Source organism: Emys orbicularis, chromosome 5 (genome assembly GCF_028017835.1).
Source record: "Emys orbicularis isolate rEmyOrb1 chromosome 5, rEmyOrb1.hap1, whole genome shotgun sequence".
Taxonomy (NCBI): domain Eukaryota; kingdom Metazoa; phylum Chordata; order Testudines; family Emydidae; genus Emys; species Emys orbicularis.
The window spans coordinates 6,269,185-6,283,508 of record NC_088687.1 but is presented as its reverse complement, the minus strand read 5'-3'; the positions used below and the strand labels follow the sequence as shown (position 1 = coordinate 6,283,508).

Below are 14,324 nucleotides of genomic sequence, written 5' to 3'. Positions count from 1 at the left end.
AGTGCAGACATAGCCTTAGGGTCTGAATGGCTATACAAATCTAAAATGATTATAAAACCTACTACACAAACATAATGATATTTGCACCGAGCCAAAACAGAAACTGGAGTGCAGAGAGGTTAAAAAATAGTTGCTACTTAGGATCTAACTCCTGAATTGGAACTGAAGTCATTCATCAAAATCTTAATGTGAGAGACACCCTGAAAAGGCTTTCTTAATATCAAGACGGGAGTTCTGGGTTTCTGCTGCCTTAGTTGACGTTAAAACTGATTTAGGTGTGTCTGGCGGTAGCTGAGCACAATGAGTGATTTCCAACCCTTTTTGTTTTAAAATGTATTATTACGTGCATTGCCGTAGCTTCCAGAGGCTCTAGCAGAGATCAGGCCCCACCGTGCTAGGTGCTGTATAAATACACAGTCAGACCCAGTTCTGAAGACCTTACAGTTGAAACTGACTAGACAGACAAAGGAAGTATTATTACCCATATTTTACAGATGGGGAACTGAGGCAAAGAGACACAAAATGATTTGCACAAGGTCTCAGAGCAGGTGTGTTGGTAGAGGCAGGAACTGAACTCATGAATCCTTGTCTGATATCTTAACCTCAAGAGCATCCTTCCTTTCAAAGTATGTTTCACTGGGGCGGGGCGCCGGGAGAGGGAGCAACAGCAAACCTATACCAAAAAGTACTGGGTGCTGATGAAGACCTTGAGGAGCTTTTGGGTCCATCCAGTCAGGCTATACCGTACAGCCCCATTGAAGTCGAAAGATTTATGCCAGCCAATGATCTGGCCCTTTGTTCATTTTACTTGATCATTTTTTGGTTGACAGGTAATTATTTGGGGAAGTGTAGAATAACACTGCGACTCTAAATTCACTCAGGAACACGGGATCTGCCAAACCCATCACTGATGCTGTACCTTATAACAATATTGTCAGTTAAGGATAGGGTATTTTTTGTGATTTTAAAATAAAAATTCTCCAAGTATTTCAAACTGTATCATACATTTAACAGGGAAAGCATCTGTCAGCAGGCAAAACGACCACATCTCACTGGCTCTGCAAATCCTGCTAAGCAGGTGGAGGAAGCATGGCACATTTACAACTGCAAAGCAAATTGTTCCTCCTTGAGTACTTAGAGTTTTACTAGCTCTTGGCGAGCAGGGTGGCAAAACTCCCGTTTTTAGCTTGATGGCCATATGGCCACAGCTGCTGGTGCTGTCTTTGGCCACAGACTTTCTCATCATAGGTCTCAGACCTATACCCTGTTCCTCAAGGCCAGCATTGTGCCCTTCCCATCCACTGGCAGCCCCGCAAACCATGCATCCTGCCTGCTTATATGCCTCACCTGCAAAACTGTGATACAGTCCCAGAGCCAGATTCTCCACTGGTGTAAATTAGCACAGCTCCATTGACTTCAATGGACTGTGACTAATCATGGATGGTGAACAGTGAGGGGCATGAAGATGGCTGATTCCCACAGCTGTTTAGAACCTGAAGGAATGTTTGAGAGTGGTGTTTTGCTGTATTTGCTCAGCTCTAGTTGTCAGCACTACCATCAGGCAATGAAAACAGGGCTTTCAATTGAATTCTGCATAATCCAGAAAAGCATGTTGATGCACACATTTCTCCTTCTCTGCTAGAAGGCTACACCTGTTTACCTTTCCCACTCTGTCTTACATTATAGGGGAAAATACAACACTGCAAAAGTGTTACTGTGAACTCAACGGAAGAACAAAGTGAGTGACTTCTTTTGTGAGCAGCCAAGTCGTTAGTGGCTCAGACGCTCAATGGGAAGTGTGCCGTGTTGAGCTCTTTTGAAAATCTGGTGCATAGATTCCAGCGCACAAATCTCGGTCATGGGGTGGCTTCTGTGGCAAATTCTGTGGTTGTGGAATGGCCAAGATCCAAGTGTATTATTTTTTATTATTTGGACTATGATAACACCTAGCCAAACCATGGTCCCATTGTGCTAGACATATACAAACCCAGAGCAGGAGACAACACCCACCCTGAGACGCTTAGACTCCACACAGACAAGACTGGAGCACGGACTGTCAAGATTAGCAAAGGTTCTTTTTGCCATGCAAACCTTAAAGGTTGCATTGCAATTTTGCAGTTGTTCTAATGGAAAGGTCTCTTTCTAAGAAACCAAGTACCGCTCTCTTGAATGACTCAGATGGAACTCTGCAGTAATATGTCTAATCCATAAGGGGGTAAAAAAGTCAATCTTTCTGTGGTCATTTTATAGTGATGTAACTTTGAACCCATTTAGTCAGACCTCATTAAAAATGCAAATTAAGAACAAAACATCAAAACTTGGGCATCCTGCCAATTCGTTCACAGAGATGTAAATCGTTAATCAGACAAGTACCACACTGAGCTTTTCTTTCCTTAAAAACAAAAGCACAAACACAATGAGCTGAATAAATGAACTCCTTGAAACAAGGAAGCAATCAGGCAACTAAGCTCCAAAAGTTGCTAATCTCAGGCTGCGGAACTACTTCTGACCCTGGTACACAGCTGCAATCTGAACACGGACTTGTAATATTGCAAGTTTATATTCCAACAGCCATTAAACAAATGAGATGCTTCTGCTTTTAGCACAATGCATATCATATGATCTGACATTCCATGGATGCTGCATGCCCCATACATTTTACAAACAACAAAACCATTTCCTTCTTCTCCAAAGAGATGAACAGACACGTTCAGTGCTGTGCTATTAAGGTGCTGTGTAGCATTGCTTTTCTTCACTTTTTAATTTCCTTCCTCGCACAGTGGCAAGTTAGCTATATTCAACCAAGGCTTTTTTGCAAGTAATAAAGGCTACAAAGGGTTTGCTCTGTTTTCTGCATGAAGAGAAATCAAACACTAAAGTATCCCTAGTGTGCATTAAATGGAACCAATAAACAATCATTAGCTGCCATTGGACCATAACATTTGAAGAGATCTAAGTGATCATACTCTTCATGGGAGTTTGGGAGTTTGCTTCATATAGCTATAGAGCCTCCATCACCGTGTGTGGTAGCAGTAATTGGATATGTATGTATAATACATGCCTTTGAAGGGTGGAATATGCATTCTCTTTTTACTACATTTCAGTGTCCACATTGCTCCCACGGGCCTGAGCAAGCAGGGAGCATGCAGTGTAAAAACTGAAGATGAAACAAGCACACTGCCCTATCAAAGGCATGCCCTGTAGTTCGCAGTTATTTTTCAACAATATGATGATGCATAAAATATAGGTAGCTGGAAGCGGAAAAGGACTGAAGTTAGAGGCTGTGACTTTATGATAGATTTATCATTGTCACCTGATATCTAGCTTTATCGCATCCCAAAAACAAAACAAAAGAAAAGGTACATACAGTCCTAGCATGATGCAGAAAGGACTTGGCTCACCACAGGATGAGTTTACCTACAAGTATGTTGAATACAAAATACTAAGATTTTCAATGCCTCATTCCTCTTCTGTGAGCTCTGTGACGGGCATCAGTATAGAATACATAAGGGGTTATGGTGTTTGTTGTTATCGGGTTTGGCTAGCCACATTACTTAAGTGAGTTATGCAGGTCATCCCAAAAGAGAGCCAGTTAAGGCCCTGATCCAGCAAAACATTTAACTATCTCCCTAAATGTAAGCATGTAAGTAATTCCATTGAATTCAGCAAGACAACTCACATGCTCAAAGTTAAGCACATGCATTAATATTTTGCTGGATGGGGGCCACCATCTAAAATGGGAGGCAATCAAACCTTTCTGCCACCTGCATACCCTCAGGTATTTTGCTCACACTACATTATAGGGAAAAGTTATTTTCAACGTTGTGACATTATTGATATAATCTGGGACCATATAGAACAGGGTTGCAACCAAAGTCCTGTAGTGGCACCAAATCTTGTATAAAGGGGGTCAAATGAGGTGTCTAAGACAAGGTTATGGTTTGCTGGTTATAATTATGCTGTCTATTTGTGTGTATCAATTTTGTAGTTGAAGTTATGAATATTGGCTCTATACTGTCTGTATTTCAAACTTATGCTCTGCTTCTGGGAAACTTCCCAGACAAGTTGGTGTTAGCTCTGCCTAGCCTGCTTGATGGCCCATTAAGGACCATAAGCTATACAATTGACCCATTGAGAAAAGGCAAATACGCCTTGCAACTCAGCAAAGTATGCAGGGACTGACTCATGTAACTCCAGACTCCATTTTGCGGTAATTTTCCACAGTAAGGACAAAGAGGTATTCTTACACCTGGAAAAGACTATAAAAAGGCTGATGCCTCTCCTCCATCTTGTCTTCAATCCTGCTTCATAGCTCTGAAGGAACTTTGCTACAAACTGAAGCTCTGAACAAAGGACTGATGACCCATCCCAGCGGGGGATGTATTCCAGAGACTTGAGTTAAACCTGCAGTTTATGCTATCACTGCTACAAGCCTGAACCAAGAACTTTGCCATTACTGTATGTAATAGATTCCATTTAACCAATTCTAATTCTCATCTCTATCTTTTTCCTTTTATGAATAAACCTTTAGATTTTAGATTCTAAAGGATTGGCGACAGCGTGATTTGTGGGTAAGATCTGATTTGTATATTGACCTGGGTCTGGGGCTTGGTCCTGTGGGATCAGGAGAACCTTTTTTCTTTTACTGGGGTATTGGTTTTCATAACCATTTGTCCCCATAACGAGTGGCACTGGTGGTGATACTGGGAAACTGGAGTGTCTAAGGGAATTGCTTGTGTGACTTGTGGTTAGCCATTGGGGTGAGACCAAAGTCCTCTTAGTCTGGCTGGTTTGGTTTGCCTTAGAGGTGGAAAAACCCCAGCCTTGGGCTGTAACTGCCCCGTTTTAGCAATTGGTCCTGAATTGGCACTCTCAGTTGGGTCCCGCCAGAACAGCATCGTTACAAACGTTTTTTAAAAAACAGTTTAAACATTCCCCCTTGCTTTCGCAGATCCGCCCAGCACACAGCTTGACACTTGGTCTGGGGACTAGAAGGAAGGATTTGGCCATCAGAGAGGCCAAAACAAATGATGCAGCATCATCAAACTCGACCTTATTTTGCAGCTAGACTAGAGACCAGTCCCAGGTGGTGATTTGTTTGTTGTTCATGATGTTTGCTTTCAATTATCCGTAAGAGCTTCAATTCTCTCGCCCTGCTAAGAAGGAGACCTAGACTGCACTAACTGTTCATGACCTAACATGCCTGTTAGCTAGAGCGCTAAAAATAACCGTATAGATGTTGCAATCCCATCAGCTTGAGCTTGGGTGGCTAGCCTGGGTCCCCACTGGAGCCACAACTTCCACACCGCTTTTTTTAGCACACTAGCTCAAATCCTGCTAGGGTGACTCTGGCTACCCACACTGGGAAGCTCACTTCCCGCTGTAGCGTAGGCACACCCACTGTCTGCAATGGGATTCTATCCATTTCACCTTTACATACGAGACAACACACAACCAGGGGAGAGATGCACACCTTTTTTTGTTAACCTAGGTGCACTTTAAATATCATGTATTAGGGATGATGGGTAAAACAAGGCTAAATCCTCCTCAGCTGGCTGTCACGGATAGCCCCGTTCGGCCCCAAATGGGGAAATCTTTTAAGGTAATCAACATGCAGCCGCCTAGTTGCAGATCATAAACCAAAGTAATTAGCCCCACGTCTCCCAATCTGTCTGGTGTGAACTACTCCTAAAAAGTCAATGCCAGCCCCTGATGTAATTAAGCTTAAAATAGTATCACTATTGAACAGCTACTGCAGGATGTCAATATGAATACCAGAGCATGGGATGCTATGGAAAGCCATAAACAACACATGATGAATAAGGGAATAAAACAGGAGCAAATGACCATTTCTGACAGTATAATCTGGGCATGTGTTATACTAGCAGCAGATTAAAAAACAAACAAACCACAAAATCCTACATTAGGCATCTAAGCTGATCATTCAGAGACATATGATTACTGTGACCAAATGCTAGACAGAAAAACACATTTTCTAAATAATGTTGGAAACTCTATAAGCTCTGTTTAAAACAAATACCAAATAGGGGGATGCAAGAAATATATTCTGCAGATTGTCTCACAAATAACCAAGCAACTTCTCACAATTAAATTATGTATGCCTGGCATATAGTTCACCACAAATTCTAATCAGTTCTACCCTTCTAATAACATTATACAGTAAAATACATCATCATCCATCAACCAGATGGAGCATGTTAGTTATACAAAACATCTAGTATGTTTTTATTTTCCACTGCTAGAATGTGATAAAATTGCCCACTCTGAAATTACAGATTATAAACAAATACTTTATGCTTTATAAGTGTTTGCATAATATTTTATGTGTGTGTATATTAAATAGCAAGACAAAATTATGGTATAGCACGGAAAGGAGGTTTTTCTGGCTTGAATATACAATGGCTATATTACTCACAGGTGGAAAATTTATGTAGTTCATCCCAGCTGAGGGTCAATAAAACTTTCTGTATGTGCCTCATCTGATACAGAGAAATTACTGTAAGTAGAGGTGGTTGGAAAAAGTTTTTCCTGTGGACAAATTTCTATTTTTCAGTGAAAATTTGAATATCAAAATATTTTTGTCCCAAACTGAAATATTTCAATTTTGAAATGCCACCATGGTGTATTATGGGAGTTGTAGTTTGCGTGATTCATGCTCCCATTCGCCACTATAGTCCAAACTCCTTAGTCAGACTATATTTCCCACAATGCACTATGATATCATGTCGATGAGGGGGAGATGTAGTCAGGATGATGAACCTACTCCATAAAGGAGAATGGGGGGAGGGGAAAGGAGTCAACTGATCTACAACTCCCATGAGGCACTGCAGCAGCAGATCCAAATCAAAATATTTCAGGTTTGGGGCATTCAGTTTGTTCATGAAAAACTCTGAGCAGACTGTTTTTGTGAAAACATTCATTTTATCAAACCCCCAATTTTCTAATGAAAAGCAATTTGGACAGAAATTTTCAATCAGTCCTCATAAAAGGGTGTTTTCATTAGTGTGACTGCTGCTATTTTCATATCATCTCAGCTGTAAAGCCAGACACTATTAGTGCATGTGTGGAGGAGAAATCAAAATAATAACTAATACACTTGAGAAATCTCTAAAATTTTCCATATACAGTACTAAAATGTTACATTTTAAAGGTCTGATATTTCAAGAACCATCAAGGTAATAAGCAAGGTGGAAATCAACAGCCAATTTTTCCACCTTTAAGGATGCAAGCAGAGATGGAAGACGATCTTGTTGTGGTCTTGGATGAGTAACATGAGTTTGGAGCAGGGCCGGCTCCAGCTTTTTTGCCGCCCCAAGCGGCGAAGCCAAAAAAAAAAAAAAAAAAAAAAGATAAAGCCGCGATCGGCGGCAGCTCTACCGCACCGCTTCATTCTTCGGCGGCGGGTCCTTCCCTCCGAGAGAGAGTGAGGGACCCGTAGCCAAATTGCCGCCGAAGACCCGGAAGTGCCGCCCCTTTCCATTGGCCGCCCCAAGCACCTGCTTTATTTGCTGGTGCCTGGAGCCAGCCCTGGTTTGGAGTGACAGTTTGACTGGATTTTACAAGCTAAATTCTCAGTTGTATACACCAGTGTAAACCTGAAGTAAATCCACTGAAGCCAATACAGTTATTTCACATATCTAACAATGTAACTGAGATGAAAATCTGCCCCTACTTGTTACAAGTTTCCTAGCCCCTCGGTTTTTATGTTTGTTACTGAAGTGTGGTGTAGTAACAATAACAGCTATAACTGGCCTGTACCCATGTCGTACATGGAATATGTTGCTTTAAAATTCTCCCCTGCCAGTTTCCATTCTAATCCATGGTTTTTGCGGCTCATAGTTCTGAAATTTTCCAACTGCGGTCTCTATACAAAGGTGACTTTTTATTTTGTTTAAAGTTGGAGAAAAATGGGTCAGTCATTCTCAGAGCACCAGAGGACAGGAATTATGACTTTCTGGAACATTATTATTAATGATTTCCATTATTAACAAAGTCCTTGTGATAATCTAAGTGGGTAGAAAGTTAAATTTTGGCTGGCAAATAATTCTCACTGAAGAGGGTCTTGCAGTGTTCTGCTGTTGTTTCCTTTCGATTCCCTCCAAGTTACGAACCGGTTGGGAATTGCCTGCCATACATGCTCTGCACATTTTGTGCTGGCATTTTTGCTAGATTTGTGCACAGCTAAGGAAAGGTTTGTTCCATGTGCATGTGGCTAATCCAGCTGTGCCATGACAAGGGGTAATGGATGCACTTGTGCTGAGCCCCTGCCTTACCTTATCCCTGGCAAAACCTTAAGGTGCAAAAACATCAGGGAGGGCTGTTGTGCTCATTGGGAGGCATGCAGTAGGGATCCTGGTGCTGAAACACTTTGGGAGCTCAGGAATATGGTTTACTGCAAAGACAAGCCTGAGACGCTTATTGTCTCTTCTATTCTTTAGACCTGAAGGCAGGTCTATGGTGAAACTCCTTTGATTAGCTCGACAGGGACCTTGGCATCTATAGAAATAACAGGAGTACTTGTGGCACCTTAGAGACACCTGGCATCTATAGACAAATTCTTGAAAATGTACTCTCCCCTACCTGCTGCTGTGTGTGCCACTCAAAGTTCCCCCAAATGTAAACCTTCTATAAAGGCAGGTAAGCCTTCCACAAGCCCTTCTGTTACAACAAATATGTTTGAAATGATTTTTGAAAGTGCAAAGAAGAATATTTTCTCAAAACCGAACTCACACCCGCTGACTGAACACAAAGCAAATATTCAGCTGCAATCTAAGTCCATCTCCCGATATTGTAACGTAACAAACAGCTCTGCTAGATTACAGAGTCACTCCAGCAAAGAACTAGAAGCATCTATGCTGCTATTGTTTTTGGGTGGAGATTTTGCAAATGGAACTAAAGCAGAACTAGCTGTCACTGCGGCTGTGCCTTGAGCTGTTGTCACAGAGAGCTCTGGAGCCCCACTGGCTCGCTGTTTTGTCTGCCTTCTCTTTGTGCCTGCATCTTAGCCAAAAAGAATGGGAAAATATAGGCCTCACAAAAGAAATTGAAATAATAATAAAATACATTGCTACTGTCATTGTAAGGGAGCTAGCAGAGAAAATCAAAGGCTGAAATTTCCTTTTGTTTGCCATTAGACAGTGTTGCATGATAATCTAAATTGTGCTTTGATACCAGTTTCAGTACTGATGAAAACATTTTAAAATGTTCATAATTATAAATGATGTAGCTATCCCAACTTGCAAAGAGTCTAATACACTCTCCAGTCACTGCCCTGGTAATTGTATAGAAGACGGTTTTTAGAAATGCAATGGTCCATCATTTAAATGAGAAACACTCTTTTCTTAGAGAAGAGGGACAGTCTTGTGGCTAAGGTACTGGACCGAGACTCAGGAGACTGGTGCCCTTGAGCAAGTCACTTTGTCTCTCTCTGCTTCCATTCCTCATCTGCAAAATGAGGATAACAATCCTTCCTTCCCCCACCATTTGTCTGTCTTGACTATGCAGACTGTAAGCGCTTGGGGCAGGGCCTGGCTCTTACTCTATGTTTGCAGAGCGCTTAGCACAATGGGACCTGGGCACAGCTGAGACCTCCAGGTGCTCGCCTAATAAACACAAAGATAATAAGAGAGTGTGACCTGGCAGGGTTTCTCCCCAGCTTCCAAGGATAGCCTGCCATGCCCAGGCTCCTTTAAGCAGGTTTACCAGCCAAATAAAAACAAACACAACAGTCCCTCAGCTCACCCTGTGTCCTAGGGTTTCATGGTCTCCCCTTCCCAGGGATCTCTGGTGTCCCTACTCCTTGCAGCTTCGCAGTCCCAGCCAGCAAACTTATCTTTCTGGAACACCAGCGCCAGGCTTCCTCTCTGAGCACCAGGCCCCCTGTTCCAGGGACCCTCCACTCCCCTATGGTTTCTCTCCCCCCACACAGCCTGTCCCAATCACTCCTCCCCTTCCTGCCCTCTGACAGGCCTTTAGAGCCCCAGGGATAGCCCTGCTCCCTTTAACTGACTCAGTCGGGTCCAGCTGCTGTGACACAGGGGCGGTGGTCCTGATCTACTCACAGGGACCAGCTACTCCATGATAATGATGGCAGGAGAGAGATCACTTGATCATTACCTGTTAGGTTCACTCCCTCTGGGGCACCTGGCATTGGCCACTGTCAGTAGACAGGATACTGGGCTAGATGGACCTTTGGTCTGACCCGGTACAGCCGTTCTTATGTTCTTATTTAAACTTAAATTTTCCAAAGAGGTAGGAAAACTGGTCATTTGTCCCTAAAACACAGGTCTGAGATTTGGGTGCCACGTTCTTTTTCTCATCTGAATGTGGAGGGGAGCCCCCAGAAATGGTGGGGGGAAGGCTGCCTCTGTGGCATTCTGCCCTCCTCCTCCTGACTGTGTGAAAACTCCCTGCCCTTCAGACACACGGGAGGCTGGGGGCAGAGGAGCTGGCTGAGCTCCTGTTGAATCTCAGTCTCCCAAGCACTGGAAGCAGCGGCCGGAGGCGGCACTCTGCTGGTTGGCCTCTCTGAGCTGTGGAACCTCCTTCTCTTTGGAGGGTGGCCAGAGGCAGCACAAGGCTGTGAAGTCATTAGTGGTGCAGCTCCAATGGAGGGGCAGTGGGGCCCAGGGTACCTCAGAGCCAGCGTGGAGACACCCAGGGTATGCAGGGACGACAAGACTCCTGAGATGCAGCTAGTTGTTGGGGGACTCACCTGTACTGGGGTCTGAGCCCCTGGCTTCTTTCATGGAATCAGGCGCTAAAGCCCTCCCCAGACCCTCCTTAACGAAAATATCCCTGTGAATCTCTGCCAACGGGGACAGCTGCCCTGTATGTCATTGAGTGACGCTGTGTGGGTGGCAGTGGTCCATGAGACACGTACCCCTTTTGCAGTTATGGGGCCAAGTCCTGCTATGGGTCATGGCTGTGTAGTGCCTGCAGACCAATGTCCAGCATATAGGTGAACAGAGGGTTTCAATGACCCTGCCGGGTCCAGAGATGGATGTGGTAGAAGGGCCACTAGGATGAGCAGAAGAATGGAAAACCTGCCTTATGAGAGGAGACTTAAGGAACTTGGCTTGTTCGGCCTAACCAAACGAAGGCTGAGGGGAGATAGGACTGCTCTCTATGAATATATCAGAGGGACGAACACTAGGGAGGGAGAGGAGTTATTTAAGTTAAGGGCCAATGTTGGCACAGGAACAGATGGATGTAAACTGGCCATCAACAAATGTTTGCTTGAAATTAGGTGAAGGTTTATAACCATCAGAGGAGTGAAGTTCTGGAACAGCCTTCCAAGGGGAGTGGTGGGGCCAAAAAACCTAACTTGTTTTAAGAATGAGCTTGATAAATGTATGGAGGGGGTGATATGCTGCGATTACCTACTATGGCATATGGCTCATCCGTGACTGCTATTAACAAATATCCCCAACGGCCAGTGATGGGACCCTAGATGGGGAGGGCTCTGAGTTACTACTTTGTGCCTGGTGGGTCTCGCCACCAGAGTCCAACTGATCACCATATTTGGAGTCTGGAAGGAATTTTCCCCAAGGTCAGATTGGCAGAGACCCTGGGTGTTTTTTCACCTTCTTCTGCGGCATGGGGCACGGGTCACTTGCAGGTTTAAACTAGTGTAAATGGTGGATTCTCTGTAACTTGACGTCTCTAAAACAAGGTCTGAGGACTCCAGTAACTCAGCCAGCAGCTAGGGGTCTATTACAGGAGTGGGTGGGTGAGGTTCTGTGGCCTGCAACATGCAGGAGGTCAGATTAGATGATCATGATGGTCCCTTCTGGCTTTAAAGTCTATGTGTTTGGGCCAGCGTCCAGAGGGAGCAATACTGTCATCGGGACTTCCTCAGGCTCAGGACAGCGGTCGACCCTCAGGGGTGAGCACAGGTATCCAAGGGGCTCAGGGAGATAAGGGACATGTGGAAAGGAAAGCTGGAGAGCTTGCTCGTTTAGGGGTTGAGGGGGGGAGGTTAGCATGGTAAGTGGATCTGCTCACCTTCACTCACTGCCAATTAAAAACCTATTCATGCTCTTTCCTGTTTTTTCCAGCAGGGATCTGGCCTCTGTGGCAGCCCCTGGGTTGCAGATGAGCCCTGGACAATGCCAGAGAGGTTACAGCAGACCATATGGTTGTGGCCAGTACAAGTGTTTCCTGGTTTTGAACTGTTAAATAATTCAATGGCCGTTTCCCAGTGTTTCTTCTGCGTGTGCCAAGGAAGACCAATCAGACCAGCTTCTCTTAAGCTGAGAAATGTCTGGTATAATGTTTTCCTTTCAAAATCTGCTAGTCACGTTTTTTTATATTGCACTTGGTCCATATTCTTGGTTGCAGTGTTTCCCAACGAAGCTAACACCAACTGAGCAGCACTTCACCTACTCTCTTGCCTGCCAGCAATCGGGGTGAAGGATGCAGTAACCGTTCAGCAGCATGTCATGCGGTGGCCCTTATAAGAATCTCAGTGCAGTGAGTCCAGGGGCTGGGGATGTGTGTGTTGCACTTGCCTAGACCTTGCATATGGTCTTGTCAGGCCTAACTTTCAGCCTGTTCACACCTGCAGGGCTGTTGGAACCAGGAGTCATTCTGGAGCAATCCCATAGGCTCCACCGCCAGTGCACAATTACTTCTGGCCCACAGCCATTACTATAGCAGACATGGGTCATAGTTAGTAAAGGGATAAGCACAAAACAGATTAATAACAGTGAGGGCCTGATCCAAAGCTCACTGAAGTCAACGGGAGACTTTCCTTTGACTCCAATGATCTTCGGATCAGGTCCTTAATTTCCCAGTCTGGTTCTCATCAGAGCCCACAGAAACTGAGCAGGTCCTTCCCCAGAAAAGTTCCACAAACAACCATTGCTTCTCTTCCACAGGTCCAAGCGTGGCAGAGTTCAACTCACACTTTATCTGTGCCATAGCTCCTGTAGTCGACCGCCGCTGACACGGCCACGATGAGCGCGGGCATTCCGTAGCCAACCAGATAGAAGTACTTCCTTCGCGAGTGTTCACTCTCAAACACCTCCACCAGCATGATGTACAGCTGCACCCCCTCCAGGAACATCCAGGTGAATGCCGCCAGGAAAAAGAAGTGCAGGAGGGCAGCAAACACAGCACAGGCGATCTGGGAGAGTCCAAAAAAACAAAACAAAACAGAGGCACAGGTTTGCTCCCAAACAAAATTATTACAATCATCGTAACAAAACCACTGATGTCCTTGGTTATTACACACGATACTAATCCTAGAATCTCTCTCTGTATGTGTATAAATATATATACGTGGCTGTAGCTTACCCAAAGAAACTTATGTTCTATGCACATTATCCTAAGCATATCATTGGCTGAAACCCCTGTACCCAGCTCCTGCACTCCCACAATATCAAACTGGATTCTTAATAGGGGACATATTCAGATTCAAATCATTGAAGCAATTGTTCCCTGCTTCTTACTATCAATATAAAACAGGATTAACACACAGAAATATTCTAACGCCTTGCTTTAATAAATAGACATTATATGAGAACAAAATCTCAGATCACTTTAAATATCTTTATACTTAAAATATAATATATATTTATATGAGAATGTATATTATTGATAAGTTATATATGTCTATAGTATATACATATGTATTATATACACATGTATGTATATATTTATATACATGTGCATGTGTATAATTCTCTATATAATGTAGATTTGTGTAATATATGTATTATACATGTATTGTTATATATAGACACATATATTATTTACACATAGACACACACACATATATGCATGTGTTTGGATTTGACGGCTATGCCTCAATACATCAGGGGCTTGTGTTGAGGAATCATAAAGACCATGTTTCTATTTCTGATGCCTCTGTTGACTATTGTTGCGTGGGCAAGTTTCCAGATGTTGACATGCCATGTAAATGCTCTTGGGTGCTGTCAGCAGGGCCGGGCATATGCTGCGGGCTCCATTGCTCAGTAGTTTTAGTGAGGGGATGAGATAAGGGAATTAAAAAAAAGAGTCAGGGAAGAGGAATGTGAAAATACAGATTCCAGTGCAAGACCTTATTTCACACACATCCACTGAGATCAAATTGGCCCTGAACAAATACAGTGCTGGGAACAAGCCTGCACTGACAAGGGGATGGACAACATAATCTCAATGATCTCTGCAATCTTCAGCTTCTCCCCAGTGCCATGGGGCTCTAGCCCAGGATTTCTATTGTATTGTACCTGGCCATGCGCTAGAGGAGCCCATGCGCCTACAAAGAGAGTGAACACATTGGTATACTACTGAAAAAA

General features: G+C 43.8%; 1 protein-coding gene across 17 annotated transcripts in view; it reads right to left on the bottom strand.

Annotated features, from left to right (window-relative positions):
- Positions 1-14,324, bottom strand: part of ADGRL3 (adhesion G protein-coupled receptor L3) — a 452,742-nt gene that overhangs the window by 82,237 nt on the left and 356,181 nt on the right. For all 17 annotated transcript variants that reach the window (XM_065405560.1, XM_065405559.1, XM_065405564.1 and 14 more), the window contains one exon: positions 12,930-13,150. In XM_065405560.1, the coding sequence (XP_065261632.1) occupies positions 12,930-13,150 (221 nt within the window). The remainder of the gene's footprint in view (positions 1-12,929; positions 13,151-14,324) is intronic.